This window comes from Cryptomeria japonica, chromosome 9 (assembly GCF_030272615.1).
Source record: "Cryptomeria japonica chromosome 9, Sugi_1.0, whole genome shotgun sequence".
NCBI lineage: Eukaryota > Viridiplantae > Streptophyta > Pinopsida > Cupressales > Cupressaceae > Cryptomeria > Cryptomeria japonica.
This window is the reverse complement of record NC_081413.1, coordinates 511679910-511703609: the sequence shown is the minus strand read 5'-3', so window position 1 is coordinate 511703609 and position 23700 is coordinate 511679910. Positions and strand designations below refer to the sequence as shown.

General features: G+C 32.6%; 1 protein-coding gene across 1 annotated transcript; it reads right to left on the bottom strand.

The window, feature by feature from the left end:
- Positions 1–18611: 18611 nt before the first annotated feature.
- On the bottom strand, positions 18612–19883 carry LOC131858472 (uncharacterized). The gene has a single exon (XM_059211719.1). The coding sequence runs from the start codon at positions 19881–19883 to the stop codon at positions 18612–18614; it is 1272 nt and encodes a 423-aa protein (XP_059067702.1).
- Between the last annotated feature and the right edge of the window lie 3817 nt (positions 19884–23700).

Sequence of the window (23700 nt, the reverse complement as noted above, 5' to 3'; positions counted from 1 at the left end):
GCCTAAATCAAGATCACAATATCATGACCTCCCAATCTAATCCCATTTTTGATCAAGATCCCACCTATCAAGATTCTTATGATGATCCCCTAAAATTTTGGTATTCCATCCACGATGACCCTCTTTCATCTCAAGAGAAAAGTCCCATTCAACATCCACATCCTAAGCAAGAGTATGATATCCATTCCATATCCTCCACTATTCCAATTCAAAATCAAGAGAAAAGCACAAACTCAAATGATCCTACTCCAAGTCAAGATCAAGATCAAGTAATCTCTTCATCCTCCAAATCTATCTTAGGTCCTTTCATTCCAAATTCAATCTCTTCTTCCAAATCTATCTTAGATCCTTTCATTCCACAATCAAACTCTCCATCCCTTTCATCCATCTTGGGTCCTTACCTCCCTCCATCCACCAATCCATCACCTCAAATGATCCATATGAAAGATCAACGAGGAGCACATCTTTGAAATTCTTTCAATCCTCTATCTAAACATCTTTCCAAAACTATTCTTCTATCATTTCCTCTATCTATTTTGGGTCCTTCTATCCCAAAAATTCAATTTTCCTCCATCTCTTCATCACTTCTCAAGTACCAACACTCATCCTGAATACATTTCCCTCTATCCTTGCACAAATCTTCAAACATTATATCTATTATCCAACACCTCTTTCCATCCCTATCATTCAATCCTTTTCATAAATCCTTCATCTGTGAAATAGGCATTTGTGTCATTTTGTCACATACTTGCCCATGCTCGAATCTCATGTTCAGTCCTTTTCCTAGATATCTATTCATGAAATGCTTCAGAATCCGAGGTTGTTCCTCTTTAACATTTTCTTTTGGTTGGGATACACACTCAATCCAGAAAAGAACCACTTATCGTATCTTGGTACCAACATCTTTTGATTACTATATCTCATACACTTAATCGATTGCTCTAAATGATTGTGATCTCTTAAATTGAAGGCATGGCTAGTGAAAAATCTAAAATCTTGCTTCAGCGCCACTGTAATTCTCAGACCCATGTAAGTTTCATCACTTACAAGCCAATGCAAGAAAAATAAAGAGAAAAAAAAGAAATATCACAAGCATGAACAAGAAAATGAATATCCAGAAAAGCAAAATGCAATAAAATGCAATATCAAAATGATTGGCTATGGGAACATGCAAGTAACTCCATCGGGGCTATGGACGCCTGGTTGGCAATGGAGCAATATTTGTGAGATTACAGCGATAACCTCGTCAGGGCTATGGATGCTCGCTGGCAGCGAGGCTCTATCCAGGATGCTTTTGAAGTTAAGGTAACTCATGTAACTAGCCATGTTGGATTCTGAAGATTACAATGATCATATGAGCCAGAATGAACCCACTTACACACACATGGGTAATCAAAGGCTAAGTACCTTGATCCAGTTTGGGATTCTTCTTCCCTTTTGAGTCTACTTCCTAGTTGCTAGAAATGTTCAGTTGAAATTTCCAGAGGTTCTAAGTGTGGGTTGGGTCTCTATCTTTGAAAAGTTCGAGAACACTTATTCAGATGGTGCTAAATACTATGACAATCTTACATATCACCTTTTTGCAAATGGAAACCTCTATGCTTGGGGGCAAAGTTCATCGACTCTATTCTTCCTACCATATCTCCCAAATCCTCTAATCCATATCCCTTATCCTATATATTCATTTCTTCTATCCTCCAATTCTTTCTACAATCTTGCTTCACTCTAATCCATATCTATCTATCCTATCTATTCATTGCTTCCATCATCCAGTGCTATCTATATCCTATTTCATCCTTGATCTTGATCAAAACTATGAACAACAAATCTATTTCCACCTCAATGGTTCAGTCATTCATTCATCCATTCCTCATCTTGATATACATTGGGGCAACCAAATACATCTTTCTTCTAATCCAAAAAATCCAAAAAATCAAAATATCCAAAAACTCAAAAAAATCAAAATATCCAAAAACTCAAAAAAATCAAAATATCCAAAAACTCAAAAAAATCAAAATATCCAAAAACTAAAAATCAACAAAATCAAAAAATCAAAATAAAAATCAAAGCATGAACACATGGACCATCCATCAAATCAGATCAACAACAGGAAAACTCTCAAAGTCTGCAATCAAACTTATCACATGTCTTGTTAATCAATTCATTACTTGAAATCAACATCAACATCAAACATGTCATATACAGGGATAGGTACACTCGAAACCAGACAGATCGGTCTTATACAGGGTACTCACTCTTTGAAACTAGACATTTCTATCAATCATCAAGTCTTGATAATCAATCCATCCATCAAACATCATTTTTCATCAAAGCAGAGTGACAAACAAACCATTAAAACTATTTCGCGAGCTAAATTTGTGCTAAAACAAAAGTTGTCAAAATCCTAAACAAATCGCACGATAAAGGACGTCTCTCCTATCATAATCCGGAAAATCTTATCATCAGTATCAACAGAATCCTTTACCATCTTATGGATTTTTATCTCAAAAACACTTGTTTAAAATTTTCAAATTGTCAAATCCAGTTTCCAGATCGGGAGGCTTTTATCCATATCATTTGATACACTTTGTCGTGAAGGGATAGCTAAACCTTCACTCTGATAGAGTAAGATTTGAAATTTTCAAAAACAAGAATCAACTGAATCCAAACCAATCAAAGGAATCCATTGATCACTCATGCATGACTAATCACCTTATTCTGAGAGGAAAGAACCTTTATCGTAACATCACGTTGAAGAATTAACAACCTAGTTTTTCCAAATTCATCAAGAGAAATAAATTTTTATACATCAATCATCAACCAAATCATAACAATGACATCAATCAGTATGACTGCTGGATTTTATTATAGTTAGCCTTATCTTTATCAATTGATGGTAGTATAGGGTTCACAAATCATATTGTACATATCATATCCACCCATCTGAGACATCACCAGAAATTCACAAATGCTTATCAATCTTGGACATACTTAGTGTAGTCACTGTCCTTGGTTTATCTGAAACAATTATCCAAATAATATCCCACCATGGCTTGGTGATCAATGTACATATCCATATCAAAGTAGTATCAACAGCAAGGGGCAAAATCCTGACCTCGCTTGGGGCATTTCGCCTTCAAGATTTTCAACATCAGACCAAAAACGTAGCAAGACAACAAGGATCAAAACAACCAACAAATGACAAATGACAATGCAAGAAGGCTAAACATCATGAACTTGAACTGATTTCAACTGAACAAAGATCTATTTTGCAAGATGTTTTAATTGACAAGAATACATTTCCAATAGCATGCATGATTACTTATGGTTGTTAATTTTTTCTTATCATATCTCCTGATCACCTCCAGGATGTCTTACGACTAGAGAAGCAAGGAAGGAATGTGATGTTTTATTTGTCTTCTATCTGTGAGTGAAGTCTTTTACCATGCAAATTTGTCCTATGAAGAAATCCGGTGGCATATCACTGAGGACATTTCGGATTTGTATGGGACAAAGGTTAACTCTTGTCTGTTTACGCAATACGCACTCAGGTCGTCCTGGTTCAATTATACCTTGACGCTTGTGCTATCTTGCAAAATCAAACATCATGTAAATTTTTCTCAAGTCATTATGGTTCAATTATACCATTATGCTTGTATAAATTTTTAACATATCCTAAACAAATCAATGCTCAATGATGATATCTACAAAGAAAGCAAACAAATGGCTATATCAGATGGCAAATGCAGGACGAGGATGCTCCAAAAAAAAAAGAAAAACATTAGTTGCATATCATTTTACAATTAGTTGCATATCATATCATACATCTCATTTTCAAAATATCATTCATCATTCATCATTGCATCCCTCGCATGCATATCTATCACATCATCATGGAATCTTTCTTCACTTTCATATCTTCTATCATTCTTCCAAACTATCTTCCATCATTCTTCTAAACTATCTTCTATCATTCTTCCAAACTATCTTCTATCATTCTTCCAAACTATCTTCATCATTCTTCTAAACTATCTTCATCATTCTTCCAAACTATCTTCTATCATTCTTCTAAACTATCTTCATCATTCTTCCAAACTATCTTCTATCATGTCTTATACAGGATATATCGTTCCTGAAATCAGACACTCGATCATCCATGTCTTATACAGGCAGTATCATTCTTGAAACCAGACGCTCGATCATCCATGTCTTATACAGGAGGTCTCATACCTGAAACAAGACTTGCTCTCATTCCAATCAATCTAATCAATCTTATCAAACCCATGCATGCCATCACTATCTACTCTTCCATCTTTCAAACAACATTCTTCTTCTTTCAAGAGATCATTCATGCTTTGTGTGCACGAACGATCTCCCAAGGGGGCATTATCATATCAAATCTCAAAACAAATCCAATATCAGTTTCCACATCAAAACAAAGATATCAAAATCAAACTTACATCAACAACATGAAACAAATTTGCTCATCTACATCAAGTTCAAAAACCTATCATTTCATATCAACTTGTAACACAACTCAAGTTCTCAAAAACCATATCAAAACTTGTAAAACAACTCAAGTACCAAAATCACATAAACTTGTAAAACAACTCAAGTTTCCCACCCATATCAGCTTGTAACACAACTCAAGTTTCCAACCCATATCGGCTTGTAATACACATCAGGCTTCCCACATCGAACTTGAAATAGAACACGCAAATAAATCATATTTTGATCAAAACAACACATTGATATCTACATAACTTGAAATATCTCACATCAAAACAAGTTATACCGACACTCATATTGGACAACTACATAAAATCATGACAGCACGACACAAATATCGAATCTAGGGCATGACTTGCAAATCAAAGAGCGACACAAAAAAATTGCATTTGATCATAAATCATGATAAGGCATCATTTTCTTTGAAATAACATGTGCACACACGTCACTTCAAAGAGGGGCAAAATGTAGACATATAAAAATGACCATATTCCTAAATGAATATTTTATGTTCATTTCTCTATTTAATTAAATCCAATTTAATTAAATTATCCACATTCTTCTATTTTATTAAGTAAATTACTCAATTTATTTAAATAAAATTCACTATACCACTTAATGAATAAATCATTTTATTCAATTAAATCCCCCTAGCCACTTTTAATTAAATTCAAATTTAATTAAATAGTTATCCTAAATTGAATAAATCAAATTTATTTAATTACAATCAAATTGAATGAAAATCAAATAATTCAATTAAAACCTATTATCCCCCCCATCCACTTGCAAAATCCCAAACCCCTTCCTAATCCCTTCTAGAATCTTCTAATCAATTCTAATTAACCTAACCCCCCTCTAAACTTTGTCACATCCCTAAGCAAAGGGAAGTCACTTCTCAAAAACCTTAAAGTCTTGGATAACCATTGAAGGTTTTCAACCTTCAACCACCAGAACCCTTAAAGTCTTTGAAAACCATTGAAGGCTTCCAACCTTCAACCACTTAATCCCCAAAGTCTCCAATAACCATTAATGGTTATTTCAAACCCTCCCACATGGTTAAAACATTTGTTTTGACTCAACCTCTACCCAACCCAAAGGTCTCATCAGGCCATTAATGCTTTGACCATGATTATCTCTTAATCATTTGCACAAAGGTTTATCCTTGGATTAAATCTTAATCCATTGGGTAAACCTAATTTAGACTTGACCCTTAGCCTTTAGATAACCATGAGGTCTTCTCAGGCCTTTAATGCCTCCAACCCCTTTTCTCAACCCAACCCTATGTTGACACTTGTCACTATTTTATTGGTGCCAATTGTGCACATGGATCCCCAACTTTCAAACTTGGCCTTTGATTAAACCTTTCAATCTTGACCATCCATTGCCCTGTTTGTGCTATAAATAGAGCTCTCATTCCTCCATTTTCAACAATCATCTTTCAAATTTGAAGCATCACACTTATGCTCAAATTCTTTCAAGCTTTCTCATTTCATATATGCTCATCATTTAGCCTCTTTAAATCATAAATTAGACTAATATGCATGCTTAGATTACTTTCTCTATCATTTTAGTTCAATCATAGGCTAAATATAGTATGCTAGGATAGTATTCATTCTAATCTTGTCATCTTATCATTTAGTTTATTGCATTTTAGCATCATACATAGCTTACAACACATCTCATACTAAAATCAATCAAAAGCATCTCTTGTTCTCATATTTGCCATCCCTAAACCATTTTGCTCACTGATCTGAGAGCAAAAACGTTGGTTTGAGGGACATTGTGAGATAGAGAACCATGGGACCCTCCTTGGGAAGCTGAGTAACATGTCGTTACTCCATAGCTTGCATCAAGAAGTCCTGTGTGTGTGTGTGGACTGGTATTTTGAAATATTTTCACATTTTTAGTTTTATTCGCCCACTTTTCCACCATACAACTTCTGTCATGGAGGCTAAAAGTTGGAAGACCCTTCTAGAGGACTATGCCAAGGTGTCGGGACAATGCATCAACTATGAGAAGAGTAATCTCTACTTCTTCAACACTCCAAATGACCTCCAACTCAAAATCCTCTCCATCCTCGGATGCAAAATGGCTACTCTCTCGGGGACCTACCTAGGACTCCCTCTCACTATCAAGGAAGTCACCCCCACCTTCTGGAACTCTATCTTGGAAAGAATGTAGAAAAAGCTTGCAGGATGGAAAGGGAAATTTCTCAGTAGCGCGAGGAAGCTCCAGCTCCTCGCTGCCTCCCTACAGGGAATTATGGTCTACTTCCTCTCCATGTTCAAAATATCAGGAACCATGGGAGAAAAACTTGAAAAAATTCAAAAAAACTTTTTATGGACTGGCTTAGAGGAAAAAGAAATGCCTAGCTCTGGTCAACTGGGATACTATGTGTCTACCCAAATCTCTGGGAGGTTTGGTTATACGAAAGATTAATGCCCTCAATAAGGCACTAATTGCCAAGGTGGGATGGACCTTGGCTAAAGGGGAGGCGGACTAGTGCAACATCATCAAAGCTGAGTATTTGGACTGGGAGCATTTCTTTTATAATCTCAACACTTCTGACCTTCCCCAAGGTTCCAAATTATGGAACAACATCCTAAAGAATAGAGTGATGGTTAGAGAAGGTCTGAAGTGGCAGCTTGGAGATGGCAAAAAGGTGAGATTCTGGGAGGACTTTTGGACGAAGGATAGACCATTAATCAACACTCGCTTCCATCAAATCAGGAACCATTTCAAGGCTATCCTGGGGGATTATGCTGCAGATTATTTGATCCCAGGAAGTGGTTGGAAGGACTTAGTCCCCATTTGCAGCAATCAACTGAACCTAGTCCCCCTGGCTCAGGAGTTGCAACTCTTATTGCTAAAAACTAGAATTCCCATGACCACGAACGAAGACAGCTTCATCTGGAAAGAGACTCAATCGGGCCAGTTCTCGGTCAAATCTACATACTCTCAGCTCCTAAAACACCCTATGGATGCGGAAGGTTGGAAGAAAGTCTGGAACCCTTAGTTAATTCCCAAAATTAATTTCTTTTGGTGGTCCCTCATGCATGGCAAAACCCTCATGCTTGATAATTTGAAAAAGAGGGGATTCCATCTCCCCAATAGATGCAACTTATGTAAAAAGGATGAGGAATCTATTAAGAACCCTTTTATTCTTTGTCCCTTTGCAGCTCACATTTGGTCTGTCATGCTTCAGAAATGTGGTCTGTGTTGGGTCTTCCACAAGAATATAAAAAACTTTGTGTTTGATTGGACCCCCCCTTCCCATCATCCCCTCATCATTCAACTTTGGAAACAAATTCCTCCGCACATCTACTGGGCTTTGTTGAAGGAGAGAAACAACAAAATTTTCAAAGACACTGAGACCCCTCCGGACTCTGTTGCCCTCACCTGCTTTAAGTTGATATCAAAGAATCTAGAAGCTACAAAATGGAAAATCCCCCCCTATCCTCCTGATGAGATGGATAAGAAGATCACTCGCGGCTGGAAGCTCCCCCTTGGCTTCGACCGTTTCAACAACAACACCAAGAAAAAGAGATAGATGACTAAGTGGTCTTACCCCAGAATTCACTGGTTTAAATTGAATTTTGATGGCTTTGCTTAATGCAACAGTCAGGCTGGTGGTGGAGTCATCAGGGATCATCTAGGGGACATGGTTGCAGCCTATGCTGGCAACCTCAGTGAAAGTTCGGTCACCCAAGCTGAGGGAATGGCCCTCCTCTGGGGGCTGAAAATGGCTAACGACATAGGAATAAAGCATCTAGAAATTGAAGGAGACTCTCAAGTTATTATCGACTCTATCAAAGGGAAGGCTTCAGCTGGGTGGAAAGTGGAACCCATTCTGAGGGATATCAGGCACTTGCTGGTCAAAATGGAGGACTTCACCATAGACTACATCTTCAGAGAAGGAAATAGAGCAGCGGATTCCATGGCAGCTGATGGAAGGCTACAGATGGGCTTACGATGCTGGAGGAACCCCAATACATTGCCAATCACAGTTAAAGAAATCCTAGATAAGGAAAAAGCCTTGTGCTAGGAAAGGACTAACCCTTTCGCCCAATGATGAAGGAAAATATGTTAATTTTTTCAAATTGGCGTGGAGATCCTGCCAATTTCTACCACAAACGGACACATAGCAGAGATATGCAAAGTCATCACTACCATGGGGGACGAATTTATAAAGAAAGGACTGACATTGGGAATGATTACCATTCATTTATGACTCGGATGGTGCCAACTGGCGACGGCAAAGGTGGCGCTGAGGAGCTGTCAACTCACATTGGCCTGAGCAAAGGCTCACACGCTCCGAGTAGATCTCCAGCCAGCGATATCTACGAGACCTTAAAGGATAATAATCACTATGATTATTACAACCGTTTAACCCAAGTCTAGCACATTTTTCCTAACCATTTCGTCTTGAGTTTGCTTCGGCTCTACATTCTGGCTTTCTATTATTTTCAAACTGTGAAGCTGGAGGATTCTAAAATGGGGGGGGGACAGGCTCAGGCTGGAACCCAACAAAGTTGAGGAGTTCAAAGCCAAACCAGCGGCCTGGTTCGTGTGCACCGAAGGAGGCATTGACAAATTTATGGAGAACATGAAGGGCAACGACGAGAGACTCTCTAAACAATTCATGTCCTCCTAGGAGGACAGAAGGGTGACTATGGGAGGAATCTCCTTCGAAATTAATGAAGAGGTCATAGCCTAGGCTACTGGCCTCTCAATGGAGGGTAGAAAATGGAAAAAACAGAGCCGCATTGCGGACTCTACCAGCCTTAACCAGTTTTTCCGCCACGGTGAGAACCCTGTCAAGAGGGCCAGAGGCTTTAACAGAGGAACTCCTGCACCCTTGGGATGAAGTCTGCTACATTGTGATGAAGTATTTTACGCTCGAAGGTAGGTATGGCATTTTCTACTACTACCACCTCCCCTTCCTGAACCATTTGAGGAACAAAGACCTCATTTCCATTCTGTTCTTTTTATTGCACTCGATGGATGCTAACGTTAAAGGTATAGCTGAAGCCAAAAAGAAAGGAAAAGACTTTCCTATCCTGCACCAGGGCCTTATGCTCTGCCTGTTCAACTTCCACCTCACCCTCCGCCTGCCCCATTCCATTTCTGTGTAGAATGTCGGCCCCTTGACCCAACCTCTAGCCATTAATGATTCAAGCCCCCGTTGCACGAAACTTGGCTCCTCTAGCAAGAAAACCAAGAATCACTCCCTGGAGGAGGTCAGAACCCCTAAAAAAATTAAAATCCAAGAAATTGATTCGAACCCGGACTTTACCGAAGACGCCAACACGCCCCGTCGCTCTACCAGATTGACCTCTAAACCCTCTGATAAATCCCTAAGAGACCCCTCCTCCTCGTACGACACGAGCAACTCCATTCCGACTGATAAAACCCCCCAGGCCCAGCACAAACATTCCCCCCTTTCTATGAGCTCAACCCATGTTTCCGATAGCCCGACCGCCTCTATGAGCCCAGAACCTACCAATTTCCCTTCCCCGACCTTCAGGATTGAGAAAATGTTGGTTGTTGAAGAGGCCAGTAGTGTGAAGGAAGAAGATCCCAACCTGACAGAGCTCGGGAAAAAGATAGAAGCCCTCTCTGACACCCTACAGGTGATTACCAGTAGACTGGAGGCAATGGAGTCCAAGATGCATGATTTGTCTAAATTCGCTCTGAATGTCATGAGATGCTCGGCCACTACTCTGTGCCTTTTGTAGGATAGCGCGGACAAAGGAAAAGGCAAGGAGGACGAGGACTTTAAAGGCCTGTTCAAGTTCCTCACTAAGGAATGGGCTAAGAAGCTGCTCCCTAAGAAGAGTCGTGGGAAAAAGAATTAACTTTCTGCATGTGGAGAAGTTTTTTGTCTATGCGGTGTAGTAGGCTAGACAGATCTAGTTTCAACTTATGTTTATATTTTAATGCTTATAGCCCTATGTGGCACTGGAAGTATACTTTGACTGGTAGTATTTTATTGTTGATAAACTCTCATATGATGGTTTTTGTTTTTGATAGAGGTAAAAGGCTGCTTCTGTGTTGATTGTTTGCGGACAATGATCCTTCCATTGTTCTCTTAATTGTACCCATGGGTCAGCCCCCTTGTTTTTGGATGTTGTTATTATCAAAAACATTAATGTATTGATTATAACACAATTAAGTATTTTTTTAATAAATTTATTTATTTGTTATATAAATTTTAAAAAATGAATAGAATTTGAAATTTAAGATGAAGATAAAAGTTTTTTTTTTAAATTATTTTTTGACTATTTAATGTAAAACGTATGCTTTACTTTTTTCCTAAGGTTTAGATAACTCTATATGATTATTTTAATTGTAATATTATGAAGATTTGAAAAATAATTTAAATTAAAAAATGAAAAATTTATCTAAATTTTTGTATCGATATTTTATTTCAAAAACTCATATGTCTAAAAATTATTTGAATTCTATTTTGATAATATGAATATTTGAATATTTTATTTGTAAATGTATTTTATATTTACAATAACATACTATTTTAAAAATATTTTTAATTTTTTTAAAATAATAATTTAAAAACACAATTCATCACTTATCTCAATATGATAAAGATTCAATCATTGGAATGTGAATTTTATGTATTTTCAAAATAAAATAATGTAATAATAAAAAATAAAAAATATTAATTAAAAATTAATAGGTAAAAATTGAATATAAGCTCGAATGCTTTGATTCAAAAATCTAAAACTTTTTAAATAGCATATGACTAGTACAACGACTTCTGTTTACAGGTGGGATGTTTAATGGATGTTGGTAAAACAGACGTGTGGAGGAGACAAGTCCGCGTAGATTTGTGATAATAAAATAACAAGGAATTCCTGTCACCGACAATAGTTGATGACGAGAATAAGTTTGTTGCAAAGCTCTTACCTACCATAGCCTATGGTTAATTATTTTATTTCAAAACAATAGGGGTCGCTGAAAAATAATGTCTAAATTTGATAGGTCAACAATTTTTAGATTATATATTTAATTTGAATTGTGATCCTTCAATGAAAAGAAAAAAAATATTTTACTAATTTTATTTTATTTATTTTCTTTTCTTCATGTATTCAATTAAATATTTTTAATTATTTAATGATAATATATCTTCAGTGTCACCATTATTCAATTTTTTCCATCATACTACTTAACTTCATTATTATCTCAAAAATTCACCTTTTTGAATAGTTGTTGTTACTTTATACAATAATGTTTTGCTCATGTTTGCTTCAGTTATTGGGATCTTCGAGTATGTTGTAAAGTCTTTAGGATCAGTTGTTGGAATATGTGGTATTGTTATTATTGATGTCATTTATGTTGACAACGCTATAGTTGAACTTGTCAGTGTCCTTCATTTCTTGCAGCTCATTTTAAGTTGTTTATTATTTTCTTTATTGTATTTCTGCTTTACTCGATATAAAAAAAAAATCACTTTTTTTCTAAAAAAAGAGGATAATAAGAAATATAAAATTTAAAAAAATAATAATTTGGTATTAATATTTATTTTTACTTTTATTAAAGAGATTCATGTAAATATAAATATTAAAATAAAATAATATAATCATATCATACTATTAATTTAATATTAATTACATTATCATAATATAATAATAATTTAATGTTAATTACAATATAATAATATAATAAAATTTTAAGTGGAATAATAAAAAAATATGATATCTTTTGATGTACTTTATCTATATTTGTCTAAAGATATGTATGCTAGTTTAATAGAAAGGATCAAATATCAAATTTAAAACTTAAAAGAAAAATTCAAAACTAAAAAAACTAGCCTACCTATATTTTAAATAATCTAAGTAAGATACATCGAGAGATATCAAATTATGAAAATATTTAATATTCATACATAATAATATATATTTTTAAATAATAATAAAGATTTTGTTAGTAGTGAGTTTGAAGTGAAATGGTTGAATAGATCATTTAGAGTATTTGAAAGAAATTGTAGAATGTAATGCACAACATAGATGAACAAAATCAATATATCAATGGTTGTACAGTTTGATATTATAGTAATAGATAAATTTTTTGTTTTAAAGCAGTTATTACTTAAAAAATTTGAAGCATGCATAGATAAAGTATAAGGTGTTATGGAGAAAACTAATATTATACTTGTTATGTGTATGTATGAAACAATTTAGACATTACACAAAATAGAAGATTTTCGAACAAAATTTGAATTATGTATTAATAAATAGATGCATAAAACTATAAATAGTTTTCAATTGCATTTTGTTTGGATAATTTTGAATGGATAGTATAAAAAAATAGAATGACTGATCAAATTATTTATGACAATATAAGTCATTAATAAAAGTAAAAATAAAGGAAAATAAAAGATATTGGAACAAAATTTCAATTGTTTTTTTATATTAATAAGTAGCAAAACAAGGTTGTTGTTCCTATAAACAATAGCCCAAAGGATGTTAAGTTAACAACAAAAACGGTAGCAACAAAAAGATATATTACATCAATTATGTTCTAAAAACTTTAATATGTTTTCTTTCGCCTTTCACTTTGCTAGTTGTCTACCAATTTTCATGTTTTTGTAACGCTCATATGTGAATGCTAACATTATTTTGGGGTCTACTAGAGATTTTACTCGAGACACTACCACAAATGTCAATCGTGTTTTTTTTGTTGGTCCTATATCAATTGTGGCTTTTGATAGAGTCAACCCCCAAGATTTATGTATAGTCAATGCCCATGCTAATCTCAATGATAACTGAAATATCCTGTCCCTTTGTATTGGTATTATTGGAATTATCTTTGGATGATGATCTTCAAATGATATTCATGTATAATTTTCAAATTCAACCATGACATATGATGGTGTTTTAGATGGAGAACTTCCTGGTTTATAGATAATATTTCAAACATATCCTAGAGCTCCATTTACAAGTCATGCTTGTATCCAAATATTTGATGTCAACATCACCCTTGAATTCTTGTTGATCAATATCTCTAGATCAAGTTCATCATTTGAAAAATCTTCTACTTAATGTGTATGTACACTTCCTACTTTTGTTGCGAGACTACGTGCAACATGATGGTTTAGTGTATATAACATTTTTTTGTTATGATTATGAGCATTTTCATTTGTGGAGAACAAATGGACAATACTTTCAAACTCAACATTAATTGTATCATCTATGTTAATAGGGGTTATTGTCATAAGTAATCTCCAGTCATCAATTTGTGGGCTTGCATCTCTTAGATTTGTCAAAAGTTGACAAAACCTTTGTTGTTGGTTGTTTTGTCCATCTTGGTTGAATATTTTATCTAATGTAGCCACAATTTTGATTTCTTGCCACAATTAATTTTCTCGTCTATTATTGTCATATGATGGTCTACCATTGACTAGAGGAAATTGACCCAAATCTCCAATCAAAATCATATATATACCTCAAAGAAGACCCACAAAAATTATTTTAAAATTATGTAATAAAATTATAATTTTTTTATACATATGAGTTATAATAAATATAATATCTAATAGTTGTCTTCATTAGTCATAATGAAAGATCTACCTACAAAGCTTATGTGTGCATTTTGTGGGAATGCTTGTCATAACCAAGAATCTATGTTTTCCAATATGTTTTCACCAATGAAGCTCATTTCATCAATCAAAATGTATTTGATATGTGTCATATCTTCTTGAAAGCTTGCAAGTCTTGTTCTTTGTAGCTGAGAAAAGTCTCGTATTGGGATTCTCAATTTTGAATGAACTGTAGAGGCTCCTATATTGAATGTTGCAACTCTTGTTGGTGCATGTAATAGAAGGGGATAATGACCTAATATTACCTCATTTTCAAGGACTTGACTAATGGCACCAATCATATATGACTTTCATATTCCTGTTGTTCCTTGTATTATCATGAATAATGGCTCTCCATTTTGATTTCTATGGTAGTGGGCCATAATTATGTTGATTTTATTTCTTTGTTTACTGTTGAGGGCTCTATAGTTGATGTGTTGCAATATATCATCATGTATGAGACATCCGTGATCTTTCATTCTTCTTATGAAATTGATTGCTTGCATTGTGTACTCTTCACCTTGATATTAACGAGACCAATTTGTATATCTATCAATGTCTCTTCTTCCCAAAATATCTATTGCAGAAACTTGTATATTTTGGTCTTGATGCAATGTAGATAAAATTTCCCATTCATGCTCTATGGTATTTCTTTGAACAAGTTCATTGTCTTCAATTTTAGAATCCTTGGTATTTTCAACATTTTCTTCAGTCATTGTTCATTCCATGTGCCAAACATTATAGTTGAATGACTCCCACTTTTCTATTATGGAGTCATGGTCATGACCAATATCTCTTTCTATGTGACAAAATGGTTTGTACAATAATAATTATGAAAAATAGAAGTTGATCCATTTATCCGAGTCACATGGAGGAATGGATACAAACCTAGGAATAACTCTGGCAATAGATGCACTTTGCCTTGGCTCCCATTTGTTGTCTCTTTTTTGTTTAGGATTATAAGTCCATGATCTAGCTACATCAATCAATGAGACATGTTCTATAGAAGGAGGCCTTGTTTTATATCCATCAATGAGAGATATTTTTTGTTCTTCATCATTCTCGTCAATATGTACAACTATATGTTTAAATACCTTACGTGAAACATTTAGATTAACAAATATTCTACTACTTTCTACTAATGGAAGTTTTAACAACATGTGACATGTTTATTGAGCTCTAATGTTTCTTTCTATGACTATCTCAGTTTCCAAGTTTGAAAGATGCATTTGTTCATAGTAACAATTTGGGAAATTGTTTTTTTTTTTAATAGAATTGTAGTCTCACAATTCAGGTTTTCTATTATTCATAATCCATAATTTAAGGAAAAGATAAATTTTGCTTAATGGTATATAAGTTTACTTGTACATATATTCTAGTATAGATGTACAAAAAAATAGGTATAAGATTTCTTTATTTAATTAAAAAATATCCATTTTAATTTTTTCTTTATAGTTTAGACTCTGGAGTACAATCTGGTGCTACTGTGTTTGGATGAAGAATGTTTTTTCTAAGAATATATGGTATAATTTACAAGGCTTTATTATGATGGTAATAGTGGTATGTGGTATTCTTATGACCATGAAACACAACAATATACTCCCTGTATGACCGGTATGCTAATCCCAATTTTGGATCTAATAATGAAACTTGGGCGCAGAGGGCGTGTCTCAGCCAAAGGTGATAATTTCAGCTCCTAATGTTGCAGTTGCTACAAGTTCAAAAGTATCAGATAAGAGATCATCCTTATCAAAGACTGCACAGGGTACTACTCAGGCTGTTGTCAAGAAAGAAAAGGAAAAATTGAAAGAAAAAGAAAAGGAAATCCAGTTGGCATCAAAACTATTATTAATTTTAATCACCTATGAAACATACCAAGGACAAAATTGCTATAGAGGTGTTGGACCCTTGTTGCCATTTTTCATGTTTAGAAGAGTCTTGTCTCATATACCATGGGGCATTCTCAAACACTCATTTAGCTCCTACAAACTGTTTGAACATATTGATACAATCACTCTACTTTTCGATCACACCACTGATTTCTTTGTGGTTCCTAGAGAACATCAAATACCCAGAAGTCGACAAATTTAGGCCCTATTATTAAGCCCTGGAATTTAAGGACATTATTCTTCCAGATTGACATCAATAAATGGGAACAATTCTTCTTAAGAAGAATAACATTGTTAATAGGGGATGTTTGAAGCCTTTGCCTTCATTTTTTGGAGTAATCATGCTAAGTCTGTCATGGTGAAGGATGTAGCTAGGGTAAATCTTCTCCATGTAGAGCCTTCACCCATGCTAAATTAGTACCAAACAAATCCTTTTTCTTGGCTACAAAGTGATCTACAAATAAAAATAGTGTTTCTTACAAGGGAGCATGCAATTAAAATCACAAAAGCTTGCTAACATTGGTAAAAGAAGAGTAAGCTCTCCTATGTAGAGAAGCTTGTCCGCACAAACACTGATATTACAGAGGAAATCTTCAAATTTCTTACAAAGGCACTGACCTGAAACTCTATAAAAGTAAAATAATTTCCAAAGCTTTGAGCATAGGTCGACTGCACTTCTATGTACTATAGTAGGTTGCCTAAATAGATTTTCACAATTTATTGTACTATCTATTTCCTTGAAATAGCTAAGCAAATTAATTGAAATGATTTATGGTATCTTGATGACTTAAAAGAATGTTAAATACAAGCATCTGCAATACATCACATTGAATAACTATGAATAAAAAAGTAAATTGATTTGAGAATTCAATCTATAGTTTAAAATAATTCATTCAGATTTGAATTATTAATTTTCTTATAGAAATGCAAAGAAGTCTCTTTTGATACTATTTATTGTTTTTGTTAATTTTCATAATTATTGTCCAAGTCAAACACACATAATATAATATTACATTTTTGGATTGTACTATGGAATTATTTGAAAAATCCCCCTATTTAATATAGGAAAGAAAAGTCAAAATATCCAAAAAGAAGTCCTAAAAATCGAAGGAGAAACCCAAATCTGAGTGTTTTTACCTTACCAAAGCACCCTAATTTTGTTATCAACCCCATCCATGTTTAATTTTCTACATTTACCCCCAAAAAATTACAATCGAATAAATCCATACTATACCTACTCATGACAATTGTTTGAAATAAAGACATATTTCATGGATTTTGTAAAACGATTTGATAAAAGAAGAGAGGTAGATCTACATACTAGTTCACCTTCAGATCTATTGGAAGCACCAAATCAAGCTGCTCTATATACCCAACCCAATGAAACCTTCCAAATTCTTTATCTATCCACTCTTTTGTGAAAACTTCCATTGTTTTCTTGTATAATCTTAGTATAAAGAAGTTTAATTCCATTTTATAGAGGTAGGGATACTATTTTTGAATGATAAGACTATAGTTTTCAATTCTATTTTATTTGCTTGAATTTTTGTTTCATGCAGTAAAAAAAAGTCAAACATTATTTTTTAGTTCATTCAATATAAAATAGGTTTTTCTATTTTATTATTAGTTTTTTTATTTAACAAAATTCACTTTGTTTTATGAAAAATATGTGCTTTTCTTTTTTTTTTTAAAGATGATTTATTAAAAAATATTATTTTCATATATAATTTTTAGTCACTTAAAATTAGTTTTTAGTTTTATTATTAAATATAAAAACTTAACTTTAGTTTCTTCTTTTTCTAAACAAAGATAAAGAAAACTATTTAATTTAATTTAATTTGTTTAATTCAATTTAATATAAGTTAAGTATTTTATTATTAAATATAGAGACTTAACTTTATTTTCTTCTTTTTCTAAAGAAAGAAAACTATTTAATTTAATTTTAAGTTGCTTAATTTAATTTAAGTTAAGTTGTTTTATTTGATTTTTTAATTCTTACACAGTTCTTAAATTTTAATCAGCTTAAATTTTACTATGTCTAAATTATTTAATTTAATTTAAGTTACTCTATTTTATTTTATTTAAATTATTTAATTTAATTTTAAGTTATTTTATTAAATTAAAATTTAATTTAATGTGTTTACTTTAATTTAAATTATTTAATTTAAGTCAAGTTGTTTTATTCAATTTTTAAATTCTTATACAGTTTTTAAATTTTAATTAGCTTAAATTTTACTATGTTTAGACTAGCCTAGATATCTTAATACATCTATCTAAAATACGCCGAGAGATATCAGTCTCGAGGCGCCTATTTTAAATTGTTGTTGAAAATATTTAGGCGCCTCGAGACTGATATCTCTCAACGTATTTTAGATAGATGTATTAAGATATCTAGGCTAGTAGCATCCGCAACGCAACATGTAAAGTATTAATTTATCACCTTTTGTTTTAAATAAAGCATATTTATCCTTTACAAATCATGATGCCTATCCTATTCAATGGAGTGTACAATAGGAATTCATATTAAATGCAACATTTCATCTTTAAAAACACAAATTTAATCCCAATTTTAATAGAAGAGTTCAATTCAACAATGTATACATTACATAAAAATATTATGTTTCCAAAGATTTGAGTCTTTCTTCCTCTGCTTTCCTTTTGGTGAGTTGCTTTCCTGTCTTCATTTTTTCATAACGATCATATGAAAATGGTGGTGAGATTCTAATTCCATCCAAGGCCTTAACACGTGATATAGCAACAAATGTTAATCCTGACCTTTCTCTTGGTCCTATGTCAATTGTTGCCTTTGAAAGAGTCAATCCTTGTGATTTATGGATTGTTAGTGCCCAAGCCAATCGTAGTGGAAATTGACGTGTACGGCCCCTTTGTATTGGTGAAATAGGAATCAAATTAGGAGATGCATCTTCAAAAGGAAGTCCAGAATAATTGTCAAATTCAACCATAACATATGTTGGTGGATCTGGTGGGGCACATCCAAGTTTGTATATGATATTTCGGATGTATCCTAAAGCTCCATTCACAAGACCCGCTTCTATCCATAAATTAGATGTTAACATGACCCTTGCATCCTTAGAAATTAATAATTCAACATCTAACTCATCATTTTGACCTCCTGCTGGATTAGTACTACCTTCTTTACTTGCAATGCTTCGGGCTATTGGTCTTCTTAATGCATATAACTTTTTTCTATTATGGTTATGCACATTGTCATTTGTTGCAAATAGATGAATATTATTATCAAACTCCTCCTTAATTGTTGGATGTAATGAAGCATCTGTTCTTGTCATCAATAATTTCCAATCATCTATAGTTGGATGTGCATCTCTAATATTTGTGAGTAATTGGTGAAACCTTTGTTGGTCTTCAGTTTCTCCATCTTGTCTAAACACCTTATCCAAAGTAACAACTGTCTTAAACTCTTGCCATAATAATTTTGCACGCACATTGCTATCATAAGGTGGTTTGTCACTAACAGGAGGTAGTTGTCCCAAATCTCCTACCAAAATGATTGATCTTCCACCAAAACTCATGTTTGATTTTTCAGGAAAAGCTTGACGTAGTCTTGAATCAATATTTTGTAACAAATTTTGTCCAATAAAACTCATTTCGTCAATCAATATATATTTAATATGTTGAATTTCTTCTTGGAGACTTGTGAGTCTTGTGCCTTCTAATTCAGCAAAATCTGCAATAGGTATTCGTAGAGTTGAATGAATTGTTGATGCACCAATGTTAAATGCTGCAACTCCAGTTGGTGCTAGTAATAATAAGGGAGAACATTGTGATCCTGATGCATCATTAAGAGTTTGACGAATTGCATGAATCAGATATGATTTACTTGTTCCAGCTGTTCCTTGAATTATCATGTATAGTGGCATGGCATTGTCAACTTAATTATAATGTGACATAATAATATCAAGTGCTTTTTTTTGCTTAGCACCTAAAGTTCCATATGATATACTTGACATCATATCATCAGGTATTAATAAGCCATTCTCTTTCATAGTGTTGATAAAATTTATTGCTATATTTGTGTAATCATCTCCTTGATATTCTGCACTCCATGGATTTTGTTTATCAATATCTCTTCTTCCCAACATATCTATTTCTGTTACATCCATAATTTGTCCATGATGTAGTCTTGATATGATCTCCCACTCATGTTCGATTGTATTTTGATTATTTGGTAAATCATCATCATCTTCAGAATCATTATGATCTTCAGTTTCATTTGTTATAATCCTTCGTTCCAAATGCCATGGATTATAGTTGAGTGACTCCCAATTTGATATAACTATGTTATCATCAAGTCCAATATCTCTTTGGATATTACGAAATGGCTTGTAAAATTATAATTTGTTCCACGTTGATCTTTTTTTCGAACAATGATGATTGGCAAATCTTTTATCTGATGTGGTAAAATTTTAGCTATTTCTCTCACTTCTTGTGGAAAACTTATGGTATGTCCTTTATATTTGTATTGACCCCCAGTTGCATGTGTTACTTGAAGAATTGGGTTGACACGTGCTATCAACATTTCTTCTATTTGTGTTAAATTTGCAAGTTCTAATGGTCGTGGACCAGGATCCATATTGTTTGATGCTGAAAATCGATGTTCATTCTTCTCTTGACGACATCGATTGCAAATGGGGCCCTCAAGTACCCGCACAACCTTCATTGCAGGATAACTCTCTTGACAAATGTAGCACATACTTGGTGAAGAAATTTGATCGAGTCCATGTCGAAATATCATTTGTAAAGTCTTCAAATCAATCTCAATATTTCCATCATTATTAACTACTCCTTGATCTCTTCTATTTTGTGTTCTTTGCAATTGTCTTTGTCTTCTTAGAGGAGTTGTTAATTCTTGTTGTGAACTATTGTTTTCCATATGATTTTGAAAATCAACATTCATTACATTTTGAACTCTATCATTTGGTGTTTGTAGCACACGATCAATTGTCAAAGAATTCATCCCTTAAGAACTAACCTCAATTGCTTCACGATTACGCACTTGTATTTGTTGTCTTTCCATCTCATTCAATTGATCAGAATGCATAGCTCTTTGTATTCTTCTTCTTAATATATATCCATCATCCTGAGATGTTTGTGCACGATGTTTCATCATTTTATCTGCATGTTGTCTCATTTCTTCTTCAATCTCTGTCACTGTCATTTCTGCCCTACGTTTAGCACTTCTTTGTCTATCATTTTGGTTTCGATGGTTCCTTTCTTCTTGTCTTTGTAGATCAGTCATTTGTTCACGTCGTTGACTCATATAATTTCGAGCATATTCTCTCTTTTTTTCTCTTTGTTGCTCTTCAGTTGAATGAATTCTTACTTCCTCTCTTTCTACATTAGCCATTTGTTCACGTCGTTGTCTCATATAATTTCGAGCATATTCTCTTCGATGCTCTTTTCTTTGCTCTTCATTTTCAAAACTTGTCCTTGGACGACGAGGCATCCTACAAATTTAATTATAAATTATTACATATTTAAAAATATCCTTGTTAATAATTTATACTACCTATTTTAAATATGTACATATCAAGTTAATATCAATTTAATTAAAATAAAAAAAATATATATATATATAATTAAATATAAAACTAAAAAAGAATATAATATAAATAAAATTTATTTAAAAACTAAAAAAAATATTAACTTAATTATACAACTTAGGTTCATATCAACTTAATTATATACAAAATATATGAGAAATATTAACTTAATCATATTATTTAATTATATAAATTAATTTAATATCAACTTAATATATAAACTACTATAAATAATATAGAATTAAAAAATATTTACTTTTACTAAAAAGATAATAAAAAATATCATTATCCATTATATATATAATACCCATTTTACATTACAGGTAAAATGAAGTAAAAATGACTTACTTTTTTTAGAGTATTTATTTGCACCACCTTGCACTATATTCTGGGTAAATTTATTCCCACTATTTGCACTATTCGCAGTTGCTGGTAAATTTATTTGAAGTATTCGCACTATTCGCACTTGTTGGTGATAATTTTTTTTGTATTTATTCACAGTAATATGTTTTTAATTCTACAATTCATCGGTATTTATATTAGTTTGAAACATTATGACTATTTAGTTGTCGGTTCAAAAAATATAATATTTATTAATTATTAAATAATACTTGTCGGCTTCCAATTTATTAAAGTTAACATTTTTTTTTTAACATGGTCACGCCATCTCACTCCACCCCGTGCTGCCACTGTAGGTTACGCCTCTAGGCGTAATTACTTAATTTAATTTAAGTTACTTAGTTTCAATTAATTTAAATTATTTAATTTAATTTATTAAATTTATGATGTGTGTAAATAAACTTTAATTTAAAAATATTTTATTTAATTTCATTTAAATTATTTTATTTTATTTTATTTAATCTAAGTTCTTTTATTTGATTTTTTTTAATACAGTTCTTAAATTTTAATTATCTTGAATTTAAATATGTTTAAATTATTTTTATTTTATTTAAGTTACTTTATTTTATTTTATTTAAGTTAATTAATTTAGTTTAAGTTATTGTATTTAATTTCTTAATTCTTAAATAATTCTTAAATTTAATTTTGTTATAGTTTTCCTTTTAATTTTTAGTTATTTAATTTAATTTAATTGATTGTGCATTAAGTTGAGGTTATTTAATTTAATTACACGACATTCATATGTGCATCAAATTAAATGATTTTGGTTTTTATTAACATATATTTTTGCATCCATTATGTGAGTGTAATACGCCTCCAGATGTAATAACAAATTATTTTAATTCATTTTTAAATTTAAAATAAAATTAAATTTATGTAATTGGGTCTTAATTTTTTATTGTGAAATATCAATAATTAATAAGATACTACAATTATAACAAGAAATCTTCAAGACAATGGAATTAATGTCTCAATTATGCATATTTTGAACGCCTTTTCAAGTATAGTATTATAATTCTTAAAGCAACCTTTTGGGTTAACTTAGGTTAATTAAAGAAATCTAAAGATTAGAAGAACAATTAATTTATGTAAGTTAGACTAATTTAAACTTGTTTAATAATAATATTATAAATGTATTTAGGTTTTAGATTGAAGATGGAACATGACTGTAGATGATATGTAGGAATAAAATTCATTACAATATACAAAATTAATTTCTTTAAAGTGTTAGGTATTTTGAATTTTATGTAAAATTATAAATTTCTATGGGTCAATCTCATGGCCCAAGATCAATTCTCTACAATGTGAGTTTGATCTTTGAGGTATATGGCTTGATCTAGTCAAATACATACTATTTTAATCATTTTTTTGTGATCTTGTTTTTTGTAAGGTCTACTGACATGTTGTAGTGTCGTAATTTGTAACCCCTTACAATTTCATACTCCATTTCGGGCCCTTGCTTTAGTGTGCCTCCTTTTGGTTTTTTTTGAGATTATTTTGGTTGTCTCATCCAAACTATCACCATATTCTCATGAGGGGACTAGATCCAATATCCTTATCTTGTGCATTCTTGAACCACCCTTAGTTTTCCCTTTTCTAGGTGGAGTCCTAGTGGACTAGAGTGCCTACCACCATAGTCCTGAGCCAAAAGGGGTCCAAATTCAAACGTTTTGGAGTGTTGGTTCCCACCATTTCCGATTCAATCTTGATAAATTGATATGAC